The following is a 25,098-nucleotide window of genomic DNA, read 5'->3' on the forward strand; positions in this document are numbered from 1 at the left end:
TAACCATGAGTGCAATGATTAATTGTGGGTATCACAGAGCATATGTCTCTATGACAGAAACTTTGATCAAAGTATATGCCTCCAAAAAAAAAAAAAAAAAAGATCAAGATTCTAGTCAAATGTGGTTCCCTTATACTGCACTCAAGGGATGAGGGAACAGACCTCTTTATTCTAGAATTTTTTCTTGTTCAAGGATACCTGTACACCTGCATAATGATGTTGTGGTAGATTGTCTAATGGTTTCCTATAAGGTCTTATTACTAAGTGAAAAGTCTACTTCATTTCCCTTGATGTGGTCATTTGGGGTTTGTACGGGGCTGAGCACAAGATTTGAGATGACTTTGACAAACTGGAAGCCGTTTTTGAAGTTTGTGGGGTTTGATAAGCTTCAGCTGCCAAAGCATTTAAGGAAATCTGTACTTTCAAACTTTGTATTGAGATCAATCCCTACTTTCTAAGACACACTAATTTATTTTAAAAGAAAAAAAACACATCCAAATATTACTTTTGTTTATGACTGAATAACTTTATATGGATAATATACAGATTTTTAAGTGGAATAAACTTAAGCTTTTGTTAAATGCAATACATCACTGATATATAAATTTGAAACCTATGTTGATCAAATCTAAAAGTTATTGTTTGCCTATACAAGACCCTCATTTCCTGGTATTATAAAATAAAAATATTGCTTTTAAGTGGAACCTTGCAGATCTAGTCACACTGGCCTCTGCCTGGTGTGTGTAGTATGCTGAGCCCAGGAAGTGTCTGCATGTTTGAAGTGGTCCCGAATTTTGAAAGAAGAAACAGTAAAATGGCAGTGTGCAGGTTACTGAACTTAGTGAACTGTCCTGTGAAACTGAGAACTGGGGTCTTCCTCTTCACTAAAGATGAACAAATGCATTTGGCCATTTGTGTCTGCAGACAAATCAATCCTCACTAGTAAAACCTTTTCTCATTTCTCTGTCTGTTCCTGCTGTGGTCTCCATCATCATTTTTGGAGGAGTTCTGAAGACACCAAAGTGATCAGTCTTCTCATGGCTCACTCACCCTTAGCAGACCTACTCAGCCATTTTTTTTTCCTTGTGAATTCTGAGTTTGCCCTGAAATTTTGATTTAGTCCAAATTCTGGATAAACAACATTAGATCACATATGTTGTCAAAAGATGAAACTGGCTTGCTAGCCCACTAATTTCCTCCATGCACCCACACTGAATTCTCTTTGCTGCTTCTCTACTGGTCCCCTCTTTCTGCTGAGCTGTCCATCTGTTCTGAAGGTTGTCCTCCTGTTTGGATATCTGCCCTGAAAGCAATTTCCCAACTAACATATGACAGTCTGGGTTCAGCGCCAGAGACAGGAGTGTGCACTAGATATACTACGACTTAACCCCAGGTACCTACTGAGTCTGTCCATATGGACGTTTCAGAAGAGAGTATTGCAGGCCACAGAAGAGGAAGCACTGAGCATTTGCTTACAAATCCTTTTGGCTTTCCTTATAAATAAGAAAAAAATAGCTAGTGACCATCTTTTGTAGTTCGCAGACCTGAATTGGACACTCTCTGATTAATGCTCTGGAGTTTGTGGCAAGATCATCTACATTTCCTTTGAGTTTTAAATACTTCAGTTAATGTTATTGTTTTAGTTCACACTAAGCTCCAGATGGTCCTAAATTGATATCTTGTAACTCTATAAGATTTTCTAGTTGGTAAGGTGTAAGAGCACCAAGAAGCAATTTTTTTAACTTATTATAAATATTTTATGTCATGACATATACAAAAAGGGTATGCAAAATTTGAGAGTATAACTCTATGAATATTCAGAATGAAGACACTCTGTCATCTCACCCAGAACATTCACAGGACTCTGAAATTACCTTTCCCTAACTAATCTTGCCAGCATCATCTACCTAGGGATGCCTACTACCCTGAGTTCTAATATTATAAATAAATGAATAGGGCTGGCTGAGAAGTCAAAGGCATTTACAGCCAAGCCTGAAAACCTGAGTTTGATCTCCAGGACTTATATGATGGAAGGAGAAAACCAATGCCTGCAAGTTGCCCTCTGACCTCTACATGCACTGACTTATATGCACTTGTGCACACACATACACACAAAATAATAAACGAGCTTAATTTTTAAATGTATTTTTATGCAAATGACTATTTTGCCTGCATGTACGTCTGTACAATACAACTGTGCCTTGTGCCCTTGGAGGCCAGAAGCAGGTATCAGTTGCTCTGTGAGTTACAAACAGTTGTGAGTTACTATGTGGATGCCGGGATCAAACTAGATCCTCTGGAAGTCTTGCCAGTTCTTAACAGCCAATCCATCACTCCGGCTCCATAAATGAGGTTTTGCATTTGACTTCTTAGACTCAGTTTTATCCTATGAAATTAATCAAGATGATTACATGTAATTGCAGTTTAGAATTCTTTTTTACTTATTCTATCAAGTTGCTTAGCTAAACTATTTTTTTTACACCCACACTTCCACTGAAGGACATATGAGTAGCTTATATTCTGTTGACAATTACAAGTGATGTTGCTTTGAATACACACCTATGTCTTCTGGAGACCTGCTCATGTTATTTCAAGGAGGGGTAGAATTAGGCCACAGGGTATGCATATGTTGAGTCTTGGTAAATACTGCTATAATAGTTTTCAGAAGCTCATTAGTTATTTTGATACTCTGGTATTGCAGTGTGTAATAGATGACTAGCATTGTATTAGGAACCTATTTTCTGCCAGAAGACATCCTTTGATGGTTATGGAGTTCTAATCACTATGACTTCTGTGTTAGTCATCATTCTTTTGCTATGAAGAGACATCATGACTACAACAACTCTTATAAAGAAAAATATTTCATTGGGGCTTGCTTATGGTTCAGAGGTTTAGTCCATTATCCTCACAGCAGGAAGCATGGCAGTATGAAGGCAGACTCAGTGCTATAGAAGGAGTTGAGAGTTCTATATCTGGATGGGCAGCAACAGAGAGAGGGATACTGGGCATGGCTTGAGCATTTGAAACCTCAAAGCCCACCCCCTAGTGACTTCTTCTAACGGGGCCACACCTCCTAATAGTGCCACTCTGTATGAACCTATGGAGGCCATTTTTTCTTCAAACAACCACAACACATGAATAAAAGAAGAATGACAGTAAAATGAGTTTTCTTGCTTTGGATGAGGGAGGGGGAACTTTACTGGTAATAAGTCTGAGCGGCTATTCCATTCTGTTCTTTAAATAATGTAAAAGTCCCTTACAGCAAGTAGCAAGCAAAGATGGGAATTTTAAGGGCTACACAGGAGGAGCTGGGCAATAAAGAACCAATAGCAGAGACCTTGAACTTGTGAAGAGTACATTAAAAAAAAAAAAACCTAAGTAGGTATAATGGTCATGGTTAGAGTTTTACTGGCCTAGATGTTAAAATACATACGAGTATCACTAAGAATTTGGTTACGGCTAACAAAGAGATACATAAGAACAAAGAGGGACATGTGACCATCAGGCCAGTGACTTGTGGCAATGGACAATGATGAACTTCCTTAGGGAACTATAAGGACTGAGATCTAAGACTCTAATCCAATGTGATTGTTCCAGGTAATATTTTAAAAGCGCTAGCTCCAAAAATCTCAACATCTCAGAACTTGTTCTTGAATTAACCCTTCTCCATGATCACCTTCCTCCTTTGCTTCATTCTATTTTCCCTTTTGGCCTCTACATTGAGCAATGGTTCTCTGGAGAAACAGAATCAAAGAATGAATGTATATTATAAAAGGGGGATATATTAGTTTGGCTTATACCATCGCTATGGGTTGTGTAGTTCAACAATGGCTGTCTGCATGCTGAAGCAGATCCTGGTACTTCCTCAGCCCATGAAGTCCATGGGTCTCAGAACTTCCAGACTGGCTCTGAAGGCCCAGAAGTTCCCTGGAAAGCTGCTGGTATCTGATCTACATTGGAAGGCTGAAGAAGCTGGCGTCTGACATTAGTGGGAAGACTGTGGCAACTGATAGACACAGCCAATCAGGAAGAAGCAGCCAAAGGTGAATAGGAACAAACTCCTTTCCCTGAGGCTGTCCTTTATCTGGGTCACCCGTCCTAAGGTGCTGCCTAAGATACCTGCCCTTTCTTAGTTAATCGTATACCCACCCTATCTCCTTGATCATTCCAAATCCTGTCATGTTGATAACCAAGATTGACCACCAAAGCCTCCCATTTAAATCAATCAGATCTCCAGATGTGCAGCTTGGTTTTTCAGGAAGTAAAACAATTTGTTATTTAACATGGACTTTTTGCTAGAGTGTCAAGTATATAAAAAGGGTCACTAATTCTATTTCTGTATCCTCTTATTCTCTTCCCCACTTCACAATCATAATAAAATCCCTTCCTTTTAAGAACACTACTGATGTCCTATCTCTTGTGGCAGGGTGGGGCTATATGAATGTTCTGGGGTGATTGTTGGGACAACGTTCCTTGAAAGGAAAATTTAGAAGATTATTACAGTCCTGCTGTTGTCAGGACTGAGTGGACCGGGGCAGTGGAGGGAGGATGAGGATGAACATGAACAAATTCAGGGCACACACTTCTCATAACTAGGCAGGCTTTGGGAGCTCGGTGCACAGAATAAGACAAGTGATAAGTTTCTACAGGAGTTTTGTTAAGCGGTTTCTGATGATTCCACATTTTCAACAAATAAAGGTTATTCCTTTATTCTCAAGATGACAGCCAGCAAAAGGCTAACATCATTAGGTCAGGAGTTGCAATTTTTAAGTTGAAGAAACAAAGCAAGTAGGACAATTGCAGATTTGAAGAGATAAGATGTGAGAGATAGCATGTACCACAGAATTGAAAAAAGAAAACCCAAATGCTATAAAATGCATGTGTGTATACATATATGAAATGAAACAGATCCATGAGGCATCTATAGCCCTGCTATTTGATAAGAAACCCTGGCGTCTGAGACACTATAATAGTTGCTGTACACTCAGGATGAAAGTTCAGATCTCTAGGCAGTAATTACTAGTTGTATAAGATACACCCTTTCCTGGAGAATCATTTCTGGCTTAATCCTTGCATTTTTTCCAGAACATTCTTTTCCACTTAGGCCATAGTGAATGAATGCAAGTTGACAGTTTCTGTGACTGTTTTGAGGTCTCGCTGTGGAGTGGGGGTGGAAGGTAATCATTGATTCTCTTTCGAATTGATCCAAATAAGGAGTGCAAGTTGGGCTGAATCTGTATTCATCTAAAGTTTCAAGAAGTCCCGAGTTCCTAATATCATACTTTCTTCTCATGTTTACTCTGGGAATTAAACTTAAAACAATATCCAACTAGCATAGCAATTTGGCTATTTTTCTGCAGCAACTGCCACAAAGCATGTAACTTGGGGAAAAAAAACAATCATTATTCTTAACCCAGTTTGGGTTTAAAAGAAAGAAAGCATGGAAGTTTGATAACTTCTGTGCATGAGACATTTGTAACCTACACGTGAGTGCTCCGGAGGTCTAAAGCCTGTACTTCTTATAGAAGAATTTGGCTTCTCCCCAGAGAAAATGGAAACGTGGCCTATACATTTATTATGACTGAAGATAATAGATAACTATGTGCGTACGTCCTATAACATCATCTTAGATAATTCACTGATTTTCCTCATTGCAATGACAGTATATATTACTTTCCTATTGCTCTTTATAGCTTCTTAGCTTTTTAAGTGCCACGAATAAAAATATATCCTGTCCAACATCTCTGATAATAGTCCATGTTGGGAAGTTACAAAAAATATCAGGAATTGTGCTCAGTTCAAAGAAGACAAGTTTAGAGGACCTATGCTACACACATCACCATATATTATATAGAAGTATATATATCCATACATATACATACATACCTTTGGGAAGTAAATGCTTCGGGAAAACTAAAAATGTTTGAAATTAGAGAGGACAAAAATTGAGAAAAAAATTCTGGAAAAGTATGGGGCTGCCACAAGTCATCTTGGTGGAATTAACAGGCTTCAGTGGAAAACAGATAACCTAAAATAGATTCTGTCCTTATATGTCGCAGACATTTCTTTTTACCATTTTTAGTAGCTTTAAGAAAGTAAAATTCTATTGACCTATATTAAAGCAAAACATAACACAGTATATACTTGTAAGTAAAGGGTGAGGGACGGACACAGCAGATGTAGGCCAGAAAACAAACCAATTAAACTATTGGATGTTGTTGACTATCCTAGATCTGAAACCTCTCTGGGGTTCCTGGCACCATTCCACAGGAAGAGCAAACCAAGCAACTCAATCAATAAAGCTGACACTGGCAACGTGCACACACACAAAAACTATGACGTGCACAAAATAAAGAGGATACATTGTACTTCTCAGTTACATTTATACCAACAACCACACACACACACACACACACACACACAAGACAAAACTGAGTCATACGATTTTTGAAAAATCCTTTGTATCACATAATTGACAGTTTTATTACACCAGTGTTTCCTAAAAATATTAACACTAACTATAAACCATTAGCCTGTCCTGGCCCAAAGTCCAGAAGCCATCCTTAGGTAGTCCAAAAACATTCCTTCGGAATTGCAGTCTTTATGACTTGAAACAAACGTCTGCATGCAACCACCAAGCACTCAGATCAGACACCGAGCGGTGCACAGAGCAGCGGAGCCTCCCTAGGAGGGGCGCCGGGTCAACCCGCAGCCTCGGCTCCTGGAGTTCCGCCGACCAGCGGTTCCCCGGTGTGTGTGGGTGGGTGGGGGTCCCCTAACCAGTTGCCATGGCTACGAGCGCCGTCCTCTACGACTACGTGGCTGCGTTGAGGAAGCATGAAGAACAGCCTGGACTTGGGCGGCTTTGGAGTTCCCTCCGCCGTGCGCCAGCATCCAAAGGCTGCTCTAGAAGAAGCTCGGCCAGGGTTACGGAGGACCGCGGGTCCGCACCGTGCTCTAGCACCGCGCCGACTTCTCGCGAGATCTCACTCCGTCGCCCCCCTCTCCCCTCCGCTCGGCCCGCAGCTCCCGCTATGGCTGCACTACGGAGGCTCCTGTGGCCGCCGCCTCGGCTGTCGCCGACGCTCGCCCCTCAGCAGCCCTTCCTCTCGCCGTGGGGACGGCCTGCGGGGGCGGCTCCGGGGATGTCGGGCCGGCCCTTCTCCTGCCGGGAGGAGGACGAGGGGGCCGTAGCGGAGGCGGCGTGGCGGCGGCGGCGCTGGGGCGAGCTGAGCATCGCGGCGGCAGCGGGCGGGGGGCTGGTTGGCCTCGTGTGCTACCAGCTGTATGGGGACCCCAGAGCCGAACCCTTGGAGCTAGCGGCCCCAGAGCTCGAGGACCAGCCCCGCGGCAGGGGGCTGCTGCCCATCCCGGTTGCCGCTGCCAAGGAGACCGTAAGTGCCTGAGCGCGTGCGCGCACCGCGCAGGTGACGCCAGAGGGTTGGGCTGTCAGGTGTCCCACCTGCCCTGGGAGGGCTTGTTGGGAGGAAGGGTGGTCGTCACCGTGACACTTGATTGACACTGGGCAGTGGAAGTTGTGGAAGCACTGTGCAGTCGGTAACAGAGAGTGAGGAACCTCCAGTAAGCAGCATAGATCAACGCCAGGCGTCCCTGTGCACTTAGGATGCTGGGAAAAGATGAGGATGTTGCTATCACTCAGGCCTCTGGACCATTCTGGTTGCTGAAGCTGCCATCGAACAACCAAATACAAACCAGACCTGTCAAGTCCTTTAGTTGTGACAAACAAGTGTCACAACTAAAGGACTTGACAGGCATGAACACGAAGAAGTGATGGAGGGCCACATGAATAAGAGAAAGAGACGCAAGAGAAAATGATACTGGAAGCCAGTGCTGGATGCATTCTGAAGGTGTCTTCAGATATCAGAATCTGCCTCATTAGTGTATGCCAGTCCCAAGAGAGACGTTGCCGTACTGGAAAAGATAAGAAAGCATTACTCAAAAGTAGTACATCTTTTTCGTTCTTTAAAACCAGAATCCCTGAAGTAATGGGTTAAAACAAACCAGAAGGCAAGTCATGAAAGGTGATAAACTATGAATGAAGCCAACTGCAGAAGCATCAACTAAAAATGTTGAGCTATAATGTAGTTCTGATATGAGGTAAAGACTAAGACAAGAAGAGTTAGGGATGTGCTCCCCCCTCCCCACTGCTCTGTAGTTAATTGTCATGTAAATGACTTAGAGAATTAGCCTAGAGAATATTTCCATATCAAGCCTAGAAGAATATGACAGACTTAGGTGAAATAGTGCTACTTTTAACCTTAATGAAATTTTGTATTTGGATGAAGGTTGGCAGTTCATTTAGGTTAGGGAATCTATGCTCTGTACCTTTGCTTAGTGCTAAATCACAAGCACACTGTGTACAGTACTTTTATTCAAATAAATAAATAATATATAAATAATAAAGTACTAGCAAACACTGTCACCCTTCAGCTCCACACATACACACATGTTATTTTGTGGCTTAGAATAGCATGACATTTGTCTTTTGATTTGCCATGTGAGAACTTTATTCAACTGTAGTTGCTTTGGAAACAGATTAACAGGGTAGGGAACATGCAAATACTGTTTTCTTTCCTTCCTTTTAAAAATTAACTTTACCTTTAGATTTGAGAGACTGGATCACGCAGTTACAGGAGTATGCTCTGAAAACTAGCCAATGACTCAGCAGTGCTGTGGGAGTTAAATAAGTTAGTGTATTTGGGGCAGAATGGAACGCCTGGCGTGTCGTAAACCTTCGTTCATTTTGCATTTATTCATTTACTTTGTGTTTTTGTTTCTTTTCATGTTACTAGTGATCAAGTCCAGGGCATCATGCTTGCTGCACAAGTGGTCTATCACGGACTATCCTCCCTAGGTCCTTTGTTATCTATCAGTATTTACTTACATTAGTATTGCTTCATGTGCATACAATTTTCTGTGTGATAGAAAATAAACTGATACTAAAGTCCCATGTCTTTGTCGTACCTTTTGCATGTGATAGTTTTTCCTTCTGTAAAACATATTACAATCTTTTTATGATCTGAGTATTGGAATTTTTGCCATAATGAGCTTTGGCTTGAACATATTTTTCATTGCTTGTACTAGATGCTTTCTTAATGAAAGGCCTTTCATTATGAAAATTCATGTCAAAAAGTTTCTTTGAATGTTTCTTATACTATTTCTGTTCTCTTTTTTTTTCTCTGGAACTGCTGCAAGTCTGAATTTAAGCCTAACATCCTAATGCTAATTTAATTTTTTTTTAAAAAAATCTGCATCCACTGGGCATTATAACCAACCTTCAGCATGACTAAAAAAAAAAGATACATTCACTTGTAGAAGTCTAGGTTTGGTATTTAACCTGGAGGAAGAAATACTTATTCTCCCAGATCCATGTAGATTTGGGATTTGTATTAGTTATATTATAATTGCTGTGATTAGTACCTGACAAAAACAGCTGAAGGAAGGAAAGTTTTCTCTTGACTCACAGTATCTGTGGATAGCCGTCATGGCAGCATAAGTGTGAGGCAGCTGGTTACATAGCATCCACAGACAGGATGCACAGGAAGATGGATGTGCATGCTCAGCTCACTGTTCTCAGTCTGTTTGCAGTCCAGTGCACACAACGAATGGTGTCACTCACAGTTCAGGTGGGTCTTTGACATCCCACATAATCTAATCAAGAAACTCCCTGGTAAACATGCTCAGAGATCTGTCTCCTAGGTGGTTTTGGTCCTGTCAAGTTGACAACCAATATTAACCATCATAGGGCTGGGCTACTTTAAGGAAAATGTAGCTATCCTCTTAGAGACTGACTCTGACTCTGTAATTTATCTTTAATAATTATAAAGAAATGAATGATATTCTACCTAAAGATTAAAGAGGACAATTGGAGTCATTAAAATAATTACATTAACTCTATACTTTATATATGGCATTTTGACATATATACATATGACGTGCATATAATATATCTATCTTGAATATGAAATATCCTTAATAGCAATTGAATGATTGATTGGTCCCTAGCCAGAAGCATTGTTTGGGAAGGTTATAGATCTGTAGATGCTAGTGCCTTGCTGAAGGAAGTATGTCTCCTTTACAGGTTTTGAGATTTATAATCTAGTCCTACTTCCCATTCTCCCTCTACTTCCTGCAAGCATATGAAATGTGATCACCTTGCTTCCTGCCAGGCTAGTTTGGTACTCCTGCTACACACCTTTCCCACAGTGATGGACTGGAACTTTAAGCCCAAATAAACCCTGTTCGCCTCTAAGTTGCTTTTTGTCTGTATCCTATCTGTCTTAGTTAAGGTTTTGTTGCTGTGAAGAGATACCACAAGCACAGCAACTCTTATAAAGAAAAACATTTAATTTGGGATGGTTTACAGGTCAAAGGATTAGGTCATTGTTGTCATAGTAGGAAGCATGGTGGCACTCAGATGTAGTGCTGACAAAGACTGATCCACTCCACAGGGAGCAGGAAGAGAACTCTGGGCCACTAGGCCTGTCTTGAGCTTCTGAGACCTCAAAGTTCACCCTCTAGTGACACACTTCCTCCAACAAAGCCACATATTCACCAGCAAGGCTATACCTAACAATGCCATCCCAAAGAGCCTATTGAGCCATTTTCATTCAGACCACCACACTAGCATAGCACCAGACAAGTAACTCATACACACACTTTGTAGAATGATTAAGTTGAACTAATTTACCTTCCCTCCAACTTTTCTTTTCTTTTCTTTTCTTTTCTTTTCTTTTCCAACTCTAATTAGGCTAAGGCATATTTCAAGAAGAAACAATGTCCAGTTTCTAATTCCAGTTGAGGTTACATCCTAAGTCACTTCTTTAGGAAAATTCAAACCACTTTTTTTTCCCTGTGTATAACGGATACCCAGCACCAACATTGGAGAACTCATACTTTGGATATTTTAGGGTGATGTGTAAATAAAGTTTTATTGGTAGATGAGAGACAGCAAATATTTGGCCTATTGTCATTCTCGTTGACCCTCACCTCTAGATGTAGTGATCTTCAAAGGAATAGTTTAAAATTTTTTAAGTTAAGATTGTTTTAAAAATTAGTGATGAACATGAAATGGTAGAATATATTATAATCCTGTATAGTGATACAAAAAAGTATCTCAGCTTTTTGAACCTTCATTCATATCATTTTCCAAGGTATTATCTGATACAGGATCTCATCCTCAGGCTGTTTTTACTTTGGAGCTTTTCTTTTTATTGTGGCATAGTTTATGAGAGGCCACATAGATGTCTGAAATGAAATCAACTATGGCTGGATGTTTTGCTCTAATCTTCCATGAAGGGCCACTTAGTTTTCAGAGTCACTTCTAAGTTTTCTGAGCCTTAATTTTGGGTACTACTTTGCATATGAAAGTTAGTGCAAATTAAAGCCCATTTCACCTCATGTAAGTTGACAATGGCTGGTTTTGCCCAGGCCCCAGAACAGACAAATCACATGCTATACCATGTATTGATGAGGACTAATGACTAGAAATTTAAATTATAATAGCATTCTCAGGTATGAACAGAGTAAAGGTTTTTTTTGCAATAGCAGGCACAAAATATGTACATTTATTTTTTTCATCACTCTAAATCATATATGATTTCCTTTGTATACATCTTTAGTTTCTCAGCATTAGTATTTAATCAAATGCTTTTATGTTTTTCTTACTTTGAGATAGATGTACATGTAAAATTATGTATTGAAACTGTTCACCACCTGGCTCATAATAGCTATCAATTTAGTAATTCTGTCAGCAAGTGCCTCCTTTCATCCCTAATTAGTTACTTATGCATCTCTTTGATCATATAATCTGACATTAAAAATTAAGCTAGCAAAGATTTATTGTGGCTCAAAATTTTGAACGTTTGCATCCTATCATGGCAGAGAAAGCATATAGAGCAGCCCAGTTCACCGCACAGAAACATGTGGAGACAATGCACTATGAAACAGCCAGGAGGAAACCTTCCTAGACTCACATCAGTGATAACCACAAGCCCACACTTACCTGACCTCATAAAGACTCCTTGGGTTCCTTAAAGAGTATGATCAACTTGGGAAGACGTCTTCAGATCAGAAGCATATGGGTGATAGTTTCCATTGAAACAATGACAGTCCCTCACTCTGTTTTCCTCTCTTTTAAATAACATGCAACATGTTAATTATCCTTGATACACTAAAGGATAAGACGTTTTCTAAAGGTGATCATTTATGGCAGTGGACATAAGTTTGTGCAAATAATTGTTTTTTATTTTATTTTATTTATTTTGATGGTGCTGGAGATCATACCCAGGATGACCTTGAGTAGGCAAATTACATCTTCTATTATGATTTGTGCCTCCAGCCCTAAGGGCTTAATATTTTTTTTAACTATTATACCATAAATCTTTTGCTTTTTTTTTTTATTTCATGGATATAATATCAAGATTTCCATTTCATGTTCTATTTTGAAGTATAATAAATATATCACTCTGGCCATTGTTCATTTAAATACTTTATTCATAGAATACTTACTAGGGACAAGTATGGTAATATAATCGGCTTTTGGAAGGCAGAGGCAGGAAGATCGTATACAGCTTGGGCAGTATAGTGACTTCGAGCTCAGCTTGAGCTATATGGCAAGGTCCTAGCTCAGTGATAAATAAATTTGAAAATTTTAAATAGGTACTAGGCATTTAGTGATAAATGAAATAAAATGCATATATGCTCTCAATATATAATATTGTGAAAATACAGAATATAACATGCTAAAATGACATGATGGGAAAAAGAGAATGTTTTGTGGGACCACACAGGAAAGACATATACCTAGACACCACACCTGAAAATGTGTCTTTCTGGAAGAAGTAGCCTTATGATGGTAATGAATTGGTACTTGAAAACTGAGTAGGAATTATTATTTTCAGAGGGAAATGAGAGATGGTAGGTAGTATTGTAGCAGGGTCCTTGTCTAGCACCTAGGAGGCCCTGGATTCAAATCCCAGTGTCACCAACAATAAAATAAAATCAAAATTAAAGAGTGGAATGAAGGTTAAGATAAAGGACAAGTTTTCAGTTTGATACATAGGTCAGAATCTCAGTGGAGGTGTCCTTGTGATAGAAATAAAGTTGGGAATCATCAAGTTTTAAAATTCATAAAATGGATGATATGCCTTACAAGATGTGGACTGTGAACAGAAAAGCAACTTAAAGGGAAAACAACTTAAAGAGCTGACTAGCAGACATATGGAAAGAAAACCCCAGTCATCAACTAAGGGAAGAGGTAGGAACTGCAAACCAGTTAACTAAAAGATAGGGGCAGGAGTGGCATTCAGCAGTACCTTTGATGTAAGGTACCATGGGTACCCTGAGAGTAATGGTGAATAAAGGGTGCTACCGAAGTTGACAAGGCTTTCAAGACTCTATCCATGAAGAAGCAAGATCTCCCAGGACATAGAATTGACTTCATTTCTTTTAGATGAAAGACTCTGAACTATGTTTAAATGCTGAAAAAGAAGTAAAAACTAAACTAAAACAGAGGTTCATTTGTTGTCAAGCAGACAAATGGATGTGGAGATTAAAGTGGAGAGTTTACTCTTAGACAGTGGAGGATGGGTGTCCTGTCCTTCCTAATAGAGGAAGGGAGGGCGAAATAGACTATCTGATATTAATTAGCAAGGAAGAGAAGTTCTTGACTAATGTCTTGTGCTTACTATATGAAATAGGAGGTAATAACGCATTCTGAGAGCAAAGTGTGCACACCAAGAAACAGACTTGTAAGAAAGCCTTCAGGGGGTTGGATTTTAGCTTATTGCTAGAGTACTTATTAACATACCCAAGGTCTGTATTTTGTCCCAAGTTTCAAGAAAGAACACTTGCTGTAATTACATTAATTGCTAGCACCACTGCTTTTGCAATTGCCTTGACACAAGAAGTTGAGACAGCTACTTTTGTTAATCATTTAGCAAAAAATGTTACTAATGTGTTGAAAATACAAGAGGATTTAGATAGGCATTTGAAAGAATGGATTGATGCTTTTTATCCTATTCAAATTATTGGAAGGAGGTTCAGAGTTTAAGATTAAGGAGTTATCTCAAGTGTCATGCCAAATACCATTGGATTCATATTAGTTCTAAAATTTACAGTGGTAGTCATTATAATTAGGAAAAAGTTTAAAGACATTTGCAGTGTATTTTGCATAATTCAAACACCTCTCTGGATGATTTAACTTTATATACTGAGATTATGAATTTAAAGAATGCTGCTCTGCTGAGTGTTGATGATGCAGATACTGCTGATAAAATTACCAATGGCCCGAGGTCAGTATTTCTGTTTTTGTCAAGCTTCAAGAATAGCATATATAGCTTGATCATGCTAGCCCTTTTTGTCCTGGGAATACTTTTATTCCTGCTCATTGTGTTAAAGCTTGTCTTTAACAACATCAACATGTTGGCAGCCAAAGTACATGGCTTGAACCTGAAAATAAACCCCCAGACAGAGTTATTAAATTTGCAGGCTGGCAAGCCAAGGACAGGTAAGATTCTGCACAGAGCCTTACCAACCTAAGACAGAAGTGCATTGTTTTTGATAATGCATATTCCATGATGAGTAAGAAAGGCATTCTTGTCAGAACAACCTAAAACAGGGTCAGTCTTGTTTATGAAATAAAAAGGCGGAGATGTGGAGAACTTTTGGGACTACTTTGCAGGAATCTTACATTGGCCAAGAATAAGGAAATGGGCTGCTTGGCAGGAATCTGACATTGGCCAAGGACAAGGAAATGGGCTTGAGGCAGGAATCTGACATTATAGTAGAACAAAAAAGTAATTTCAGACAGGAATCTAAATCTTAAGCTAGAACAAGAAAGTAGGCTTCAGACATGAAAATGACCTTGGAATAGGAAAATGACCAAAGTAGGCTCAGATACTTTGGTCATCCTGATAAGCCTCTAGATACAGTGATCATGGGAGTGTTCGTGGAATTTTATTTATTGCCTTGCTTGTTCTTTGACTATTTGTGTTTATTGTCTTGTTTATTCCCTGACTATTTGCATCTATTGTATTGTTAGTTCCTCAACCTAGAACTGACCTTAATAATTGCATGTAATTAAAATGATATAAAAGCAAAAAGGAGGAGGGGGATGGGATGGGGGTTTCTAGGAAGGGAAAATGGGGAAAGGGGAAGGTATTTGAAATGTAAATAAATAAAATATCTAAGAAAAAAAGAAAAAAGAACATTTGCAGAATCTTTTTGTTTCTCATGATTTATATTTACAGTGTTAAATATTATTTTTTAAATGATGAAAAATTTTCCACTTCTGTCTGAAATGCAGCATTTAACAGGATCACAGCCTTTGTTATTCTAGTTGATAGATTTTCATGTTGTTCTTTTTATTGAGATGCAGATACCTTAAGAATCTGGTCTAATAATTTATACCTGTGATGTAATAATTTATACCTGTTAATTTGTATGGAAATGTACTCCATTCATAGTACAGTTTAGTTTTTGTTTGTTTGTTTAAGCTTGAGAGGCTGGTTTTGTCTACAAAATTTTAGAATGTACTATAATTGTGCCAGACATTGAGAATTTGAATAACTTTGTGTCCTGTAAGCACTTGATTTGAGAAAATATCTAAAAGTCAAATAAATTCTACTTATTTCATTACCAGGCATTAAAGAAATTGACTAGTGAACTGTAGCAGAATTTTACAAATATGTTACTTTCTCTTTCTGGAACCTTTTTTTTTCCCCCTGTGGATGTAAAAACACAGCTCTCACCCCTAAGGGAAGAAGATAGGTTATTCAGAAGCCAGATGTGCTCTAGGGACAGCTCTAAGCTTCCCACCCACCATGTTCTAACATGGTAGGAGTTTCATTCATGAAACTTCATGACATTTCTGTTGCTAAAGAACAAAAGAAAGGTGCTTTTCAAAGGCATGGTGGGAATACCAGGTAGAGTACAGCGAGGTGCAAATCCATGTTCTAGGTTTTACATGTCATCTGATGACAATCATAACTTTTGGGTGGAAGAAATCTGATGGTCGGTTAAATTAATATATCCTCAAATTTTCAAGTGATAGTTACAGAATAGTAGGTCAGATGTGGGTAGGCAATTAATAGCTATTGCAGAGATTAAAGTGAGCCCAAGATAAATTGGCTCTGGCTCTGTGACATTCCAGCTCTTCACAATCATGAATTTCTATAATGTCATCCTTGGAGAATTTTCAACATAGGTGTGGCTTTTTTTTCTGTGGAATTCAGTTTACCTCCCTGTATTCTATGATGTATTAATGTGGAATTTTGTCTAAAAATGTGGATTTTGGTGCTGAATTATTTATTTGGTAAGCAATAGACATGGTATGTAGTAGTAGTAGTATTTGCTAGCAAGTTCTTTTTTTCCTCCAAATTGTAAAAGTAAACCCCATATTTTTCATATTCCAAATTCTCATTTAGCCAGCTCAGTGCTCAAACTTCTTCCCTAAAATTTGGAATATAGAACATTGTGGGTAGGGTGGCTGGGAACGCTGAAAGTTCCTCCAGGTGGGAAGTCATGCATGGAGGTTGTGACTACAGCAGCTTCACAGTTCCTCACCATCAGTCCCAATGATTCGAAAAAGTCCTTGGGTTTCCAAAACGGCTTTATTGGCATGATGGATGATGGTTGAATCTGCCCTCGTGAAACTCAGGGCAGACCTGAGTTAAATAGAGAGGGAGAAAGGGGGAAGAGTCTGCGGAAGTATGCTTAATTGGCTGCGCCCTCTGGCCTTCAGGCATCTCATTCTTATGTAAATCTCTCTAGGGCCTGAGGCCTGTAGTCCTGCCCTCTACCTGTGCTCTTTGGGTGGGGCTGCATTGCCCTGAACATGCCTGAACAGTGTAGGTCAATGGAGTTCCATGCCATGTGTTAGGAGCCTGGATTCTGGGAGCGCAGCGGAACAGATGCCCGTCCCTTACAGACAATGGACACCTGTTGGGTCTCCAGGCTTTCCAGCCAGCCTGTCGTCCAAAACCAAGACCCCTTTCATGGCCTTACAGAACATGTTCTATTTCCCATCCTGAATATCCCAGGTTGAACATGTATGTACAAGAATTTTAAGTCGTTCCATTGTTTTCTACTTTTTCATTAGTATGATATCTGTGAGGTTGATAGTGTGTGTTGACTAAGATCTTTGTAGTATTCTGTTCCCTAGAAAAGGATGTGGTAGAAGATGCTTGCACCAACTCAGTTTAAGACAGCTTCATCCTATTACAAGTTACTATACTTAGCCATGGTCATCTAAATTTTTCCTGTGCTCTTACACATCTGACAATGAAATAAGACTGGTCTTTTTCATATGAATACTGTTCTCAGTAGATTAAGAAAGGGAGTGAAACAGGGTCTATCCTAAATATGGAACAATTATTTTATGCAAGTTTATACAGCATTATTAAAATCCTCTATGTGGTAAACATAAATAAATAAATTTCTCTTTTTCATGATATGATCAGAATCCAGTTCAAGTATATTAGGGTCCTATACATAATAAGTAAAACTTAAAAATATTTAGGGGAATATGTCTTACTGGTTTTCAAAACAAAAGTAAAACCCAGAAAGGGAAGTACACAAAATCTTGGAATGTACGACAGCATTCAGAAAGAACAAGTGTGCAGAGTGTATAGTGAGGGGCCACAGATTGATATGACCTCAGCAGAGAGTGGCCAAAGTGAACAGGTGAATGAAGATAACAACGCTTAAATGACTGAAGGACTCATGAAACGGTATTTACCACCACCGATAACAGAGACATGTAAATTATAACTACAATGAGGAATTCTTTCTTACCAATTTGAATGATTAAATATGAACAATACCAACTGTCAGCAGCAATGTGGAGCAACAAAGGTTCTCCTATGCTGGCTGTAGTTGTACACATTCAAGAAAGTAGTGTGGCATTTTTACCATCAAATGAGGATTCACAGTTCTCTTACTCCTGAAATTCTCTCTAAAGTTGAGGTGTACCCCTGGTAGTACTTGCCTAGTGTGGTGGTTTGAATGAGACTGACCCCTATAGGCCCAAAGAAGTGGTACAGCAGGTAATTGTGGCCTTGTTGGGGGTAGGTGTTGGCTTGTTGGAGGAAGTATGTTACTGGGAGTGAGCTTTGAGGTTTCAGTTGCTCAAGCCAGGCCCAGTGTCACTCTCTTTGTGCTTCCTGCTGATCTGGATGTAGAACTCTCAGCTCTTTCTTCAGCAGTCATGTCTGCCTGCGTTCCTTCATGCTTCCCACCATATTGACAATGGACTAAACCTCTGAACTGTAAACCAGCCCCAGTTAAATGATTTCCTTTATAAGAGTTGCCTTGCTCCTGGTGTCTCTTCACAGCAGTAGAGATACCTGGCATGCACAAGGCCTGACTGTGAAGAAAAGACCAGGAAATGAAGAAGAAAGGGGACAGAGAGCAAGAAGGAGAATGAGAGTGAGTGACAGAGACAGAGACACAAACAGAAAGACAGAGATGAGTGGGGGTGGGGTAGATTGATTCCATGTTGTCCAAACTTCAAAGAAATTGGAACATGTGCCACCTGACATGGAGACTTCTCAACCCCTCTTGACTACTCTTAAGACAGGTACATGGGCTTTAATTTTTATGGTAGAAATGGACAATCAGATATAAATTTTCTCAATTTATTTCTTCCTCACAAGTAGGTTTGCCTACTTCTTGAGTTGCTTACTTCTAGTTCAACAGGAGAGAGTTTTCCCTGTGAAGTTAGTGAATACAGTTCATACATCACTGGCAATTGTCAATACTTGAAGAGTTATAACTATTCTAGCTATAGGGTGATACAAGGTACTTACAGAATCCTGCACCTTGTCTTGATATTAGATGTCAGTGAGCTTTGAGGCTGTTACTGCACAACCAGTGTGCTTTAACACTGGAGTTATTTCTGATGTGATGCTGGCTGGTGAGGAAGAGCATGCGTTGTGTATGGAAGTCCTCTTTAACAGTTGAGAAGGAATGCCTATAAGTTGCTACTGGCAATCAATATATAATCAGTGCATAGCTACCTTTATTAGCATTCATGGTTTAGAACTACCAGATGTAACTGCCAGGTGAAATTAGAGGCAGAGATGAACATCCTCATTATTTACCAAAAATTGGTTAATAAATAACAAGAGAACAGATTACTTAAGTAGGTTGAATTCTTGGGGATAGGTTGAGTTTCCAAAGGTAAATGAAAATTGTTAAAAATGTAAACATCTTAATTTGGGCCAACACAAAATCCTTTAATAAACTCCCCTTAAGGACTAAATCACATTCCAGGAACATTTTTCTTTTCCTTGAGATGTGCTTTTCTCCATAAAAAAAACCCACCTGATTATGTTATCTGATGATATGCTTTCATTTTGTTTCCCATTAAGACATTAATATCATTCCTAAGACACAGTCAAGTTAATATACACTATAACTTTCAAAATCACTGTATTAGGTTAGGTGAGTTTGCAATAACAATTACACCTTCAAATATCAGTAGGTTAACTCAATAAAAATTTATTAGTGTAACCTCTCTTGGTGGGTAGGTATATGGTTACCAAGGCTTCTTCATGTTTCTGTTCCCATATGGTTATTCCCAGAGTGATAGGTGAGGTGTTTGTTTGTTTGTTTTTGTTTTTTTAAACACTCAGCTTGAAAGATTAATTAGAATGGTGCCATCATAGTTACAAGATTTTTTAAAAACGGAACATAGATGAAGATGTTTTATGAATGTAGCTTGGTAATGATATATATTCTTTCCATCCTTTTTACATTTTCTAAATTTAGTAATATGGCTATATCTAAGTGTAAGAGATTGAGAATGTACTCCAGACTCAGAAGAGAAAATAGGCTTGGTTGGAAATTAGCAGAATTTTTCATAATGATGAGGCATCTCGAGAGGAAATGACATTTCCTCCAGTGCACAGTATGGTAACTACCCTTTTATGTCTTCAGTTTCCACCAGTCTGGAATCGGATGGGTAGGGAGATGGGAAGGATCTGGGAAGAGATGGATGGAGAAACACTATCAGAATGTATTATATGAAAAAAAAAAACCCTTTTTCAATAAAAACACAACAAATTTGATCACTGTGATAAAAATATTTCTCAAATGGGTTAGTGTGTATAACTTAACTTTTAAGTTCTCTTTTTAAGAACTAGCAAAATTTCAAATGTATGAATTTTAATAAACCAAATTGTATATCACGTGTATAGCATTATATGTGTAGCATGTACAAGGCCATATGCTCAGTCCCTAGTGTTGTATAAAATCAAAACAATAAACATTGTTTGTCAATGAGTTCTGTAAGGAAAACCATGAACACTATTTTTATTTTTATACCTTTTAATTATTTATGTATTTTTCTTATATGTTTTAATGTAATTTTTTCTAAACTTAAGAGTTAAAAAGTTATATATTTATCATTCAAAATTAAAATTTATTTTATGACACTTTTACACTATTTTTAGAAATAGATACTCCCTGTGTGTGCTGTATTTTTAAGAGCAATATTGACAGAATCTCCCTTTTTCTTTAAGAAAAAAACCAGTTTTTTTAAAACAGTTTTAAATTAACACAGAAAGTATAGAGTTCCCATGCACCTACATATGTAGACTCCCTCTCCTCCCAGTATCTGGCAGCATAATGATGAATTTGTTACAACTGATAGACTTACCTTTACAAATTATTATTACCCAGTATTGGTATATAAATAGCCACACATATTAAAATTTTATTTTTGGTGTTACATAGCTGTGGTTCTTAACAAACATCTAGTGTGTCCACTATTGTAGTTTTACAAAATGATCACTGTAAGGGGTTAGCTATGAAGAATAGATTAAAGTTTGAAAGAATACTCCATACATAAGCAAACATGGAAGGAAAACCTTCTTCCTGGGTCAGAATTTGGGTCTTCTCAGTAGTTGCAGAATTTCCAGATACTGGGCCAAGACTCACAGGCAAAAAGACTGGCATGCTTGGATTGGTAGCTTGAAATTCTACCAGTGGGGTACTATATGGTCAATACAGTCATGTAGGAGACTTCTTTCCAACCCATGGGGCTTCAGGAATTTCTTTTTTTTATTGGATATTTTATTAATTTACATTTCAGATGTCACCCCCTTTCCCCATTTCCCCTCCCTAAGAACCCTCTATCCCATCTCCCTCCTCCTTTTTGCTTTTATACCATTTTAATTACATGCAAGTTAAGGAACTAGCAATACACTAGATGCAATTAGTCAAGGAACAAGCAAGACAATAAACAGAAATAGTCAGAGAACAAGCAAGGCAATAAACAAAATTCCGTGAAGGGAGGTTGTTGCCTAGGTAAACTCAGCATAGGACAAAGAAGCAGACAGTTCCACTGACAGACACCAAAGGATATCTGGTAGCAAAGGATTCTGGATCTGATCTTAAGAACTGTCTTGTTCGTTCACAGGTGATATAAAACATTCATAGTGTTCCACAGAGTGAAATGCCCTCTTGGTAAGAATGACCTGCTGGAACATTTATACAGCTTGCATGAGAGTGTGGAGAAGTGGGGGTGGGGCAGATAAGTTGTTCGGTGTATGTACTGAATATTGGTGTCCTCCACAAATGCGTCTTGAGGCTCCAACCTTGAGTGTGATAAGCAGTAATCAAGGATAAAGATCGCACAGAGATGGCATCATCTCACCTCTTGACCTTGGGAGAACAGAACAAGAAAGTGGTATCTGCAAACCAGTAAGAGGACCCTTACAACCAAACAAATGTGCCTGCACCTTGTTCTCATATTTTCCACCTCTAGAACCATTAGAAACTAATTTTTGTTGTTTAGGCTGATTAGTATGTGCTTCTTGTTGTTGTTGTTGTTGTTGTTGTTGTTGTTGTTGTTGTTTGGCAGCTCATACTGAGTAATATAGTTGGTAAGTTCAGGGTGGTTTACTGGGGGGAAAGTGTAAATATTGATGATGTATCTGTGTTCCTTTCTTTTAATCTCAGCCTATAAAAACTATCTTGGAGCCTACTATTAGTTTTTGTACCTGTCACCAAAATATATGCAAAAGTGAGATTCATTTTGGCTCTGGGGCTCACGGATTTCAGTGTATAGCCCTTGGCCCCTTAACCATAAGCAGAGCACCAGGCTGAAGGAGCATAAGCATGTGCAAGAGGTTGCTGTTTATGTCAGAGCTGAAAGGAGGCAGTAAGGTCAGAAGAGAGTTCTGGGAATAAGATACACTGTAGGAACACTCCCGTGATTGACTTCCTTCATTTAGGTCCCACCTCTTATAGTTAACAACACCTCCTCCTAAAATAGTGCCACCAGCTGGAGACCAAGTCTTCACTGCATATGTCCAAGGGGTATCTTCGTCTTCAAACCACAGCAGAGGTATTGTATACCTAGTCCTCTGTGGCCATGGTGAGTGTATAGCTAAAGATTTTGCCTTGGAAAGCTAGCTGTGACTTTCAAGTAGTAAAATCACCACATTGTATATCTAGACATTTGGAACTAAGTGAGACTGAGAGAAAAGTGGTAGAACTTAAGTCAGATGAAAAGCACAAAGACAGACATGAAGGGCAGATTATTTGGAATAACCATGGACAAACCTAATGATCACTGAACCTACAGCAACACAGAAACTTAGTTAAACCTGAGACATGGAACTGAACATCTAAACTGTTTCAAGAATTAGCCAATTAATAGAATGAGTTATCTTGACTATCAGAGAAAGAAGCAGGCTTCCTACTTTTTGCTTAGTCTTTATAGTTTGTGGGCTTGGTATTTATCTATTTGAAGCTAAAGTTCAGAGAGATTAAGTATTTTTCCCAAGGCTACCTAAATAGAAAGTTGTGAAGCTGACATTTGAACATAAGCCTGAGGGATTGCAAAAGCAGTGCACTTTTATTCCAATATACCAAGTTGTGTAATAGGAAAGCATATTGAATTGGGTGTCAGAACACCTGACTTCAAGTCCTAGATTGATTTGCTGTCTGGATGACCCTGGTGATGACTTCTATAGACTATTACCTCTTTTTTTCAAAATTAGACTAACACATTTTCTACTTGCTTGTTAAAAGATAATATACTGATGTAATTATATTATAATCTCATAAATAAAAATATATTTTTTATAAAAGCACACTATTCTTAAGTGACAGTTGAGTGCTCACTTCAAAATATAGGGCATTTATACCACCACCTCTAAGGCTAGGGAATCGTTATCAAAGAGATACAGAAAGAGTACAAGAGCAAGAAGATAGGAGAAAGGTTTTGAATGTTGTCTTTTTAACTTCCCAGCATTTGTGGATGTCTCCAATGGACTTACACAATACTGAGTCTATCAGCAGTCAGTCGTATATTAGAAAGGGGCCCATAGGGCCCACCTCTTCCTTAAGGAAGTAAGTACTACTTACTGATGGATTTTAAGGTAGGAGCAGTGAATATCTTCAGTTGTCTATTTACTGAAGTGTCCAATAGGCTACAAACCCATGGTCACACAAATGATCCTGGCTAAACTCAGTGGGTCTCAGGATGGGGAGTGGAGTATCTGACGGGGATTGTGAGAGGAGAGGGGATTAATAGGAGTGCTAAGGACATTTGAGAGGGTAGGGGTTACAGTAATCAGAACATACTTGATAACTGAAATTGAGAACAAATTTAACAAAAGTTATAAAAGTTTTTAAACAGATAATACACTATTTTAAAATTTCTATATATTTCTATAAAGAAGACCAACTTTATGTAACTTTTTTGCCAGCTATATGTTTTTTTTTAATTTTATATTACTAAATCTAAATACTGTATCCATTTCATTGTCTATATTCCTTTACAACATGGTTTTACCAGGATATACTCCATATGCAATTAGTAATAGGCTTCCCATATTTCATACTCCACTTTCATTTAATATTGTCCAGTAATTTTTTGCACACTTTGCTTTCTGTTTTCCTGTTAATTTGTGAAGTAAAGACATTTTTTATTTTTAAAATATTTTTATTTTTAAGATAAGGTTTCTCAATGTAGCTTGGGCTAGCTTGAAATTTATACATAGACTATGCTGTCCTTGAACTCACAGAAATCCATCTGCCTCTGCTTTCTGACTGTTAGGATTAAAGGCATGGGCTTTAATTAATAATTTAATTAATGGGCTCTTAATTGCAGTAGAGAACTTCTCAAAGTTATATAGTTATGTCTTTCATCTATTCTTGTGTCCTAAGTTTATTGTTTTCATGAATTATGAATTATAAATCCATGAACTTTATGTGCGAGTATCTATTGTATAAATATTTCCTTACACTGATATAACTTCCATATTTTATGTTGTTGATAATTTTGTGAAGAATGATAATTGCTCAGTTTACCCAGTCTCTTTATGGATACAGTGTTAATAATCATCATACACATTCTGTTATTGAGGCCTTATATGGTTTCTTTCCATTTTAATAGCAATGGATTTACATCATAATATTGAATTTTTTTATTTTGAATTCATTTAATTCACAATGCATTTCTCTAACAGTTGCTCAGTGATCTATAGCTATTTGTTTCATGATTGATTATGAGATTTTCACTATCACATTTAATACTTCTAACCTTTAATTCCATGTATTTTCAGATATTTCCAGTAATGTTTAACTGTGACAGTTCTGAGGGATACTTCTGTGGATTTTTGAAGGCACAGGATGAGAGTTTCTCTTTCTGTATTTGAGTTTGCTGGGAGTCTTGTACATAATGAGCATTCCCTGTCCTTCTGAGCAATCAATCTTACTAACCCTGTGAGGAGTTGCTTTTTTTATGAGGCATTTTATCACTATTTCATTTAATATGATTAAAAACATGTTTGCATTTGTTTTTGCTGCCTTATGAATATACGCTCCCTCATTTGTACTCCCTGGCATAGACTGGATCCATTTTCTTGGTTTTTGTCCTTCTAGAGCAGTGGTTCTCAACTTGTGGGTCACAACCCCTTTGGGGGTCAACAACCCTTTCACAGAGGTCACCTGAGACTATTGGAAAACAGAGATATTTACATTACAGTTCATAACAGTGGCAACATTATAGTTTTGAAGTAGCGACAAAAATAGTGTTATGGTTGGGAGTTACCACAGCAT

At 38.4% G+C, this 25,098-nt stretch overlaps 1 protein-coding gene across 3 annotated transcripts in view; it reads left to right on the top strand.

Annotated features, from left to right (window-relative positions):
• The first annotated feature begins 6,837 nt into the window (after positions 1-6,837).
• Micu3 (mitochondrial calcium uptake 3) overlaps positions 6,838-25,098 on the top strand; it is a 77,638-nt gene continuing 59,377 nt past the window's right edge. The window contains exon 1 of one of the 3 annotated variants that reach the window (XM_034520552.2): positions 6,838-7,394. In XM_034520552.2, the coding sequence (XP_034376443.1) occupies positions 7,035-7,394 (360 nt within the window). In that variant the 5' untranslated portion in view covers positions 6,838-7,034. The remainder of the gene's footprint in view (positions 7,395-25,098) is intronic. The other 2 variants (XM_076914042.1, XM_034520553.2) reach the window with 2 other exon arrangements.

The sequence above is a fragment of the Arvicanthis niloticus genome, chromosome 16 (assembly GCF_011762505.2).
Source record: "Arvicanthis niloticus isolate mArvNil1 chromosome 16, mArvNil1.pat.X, whole genome shotgun sequence".
Lineage (NCBI taxonomy): Eukaryota > Metazoa > Chordata > Mammalia > Rodentia > Muridae > Arvicanthis > Arvicanthis niloticus.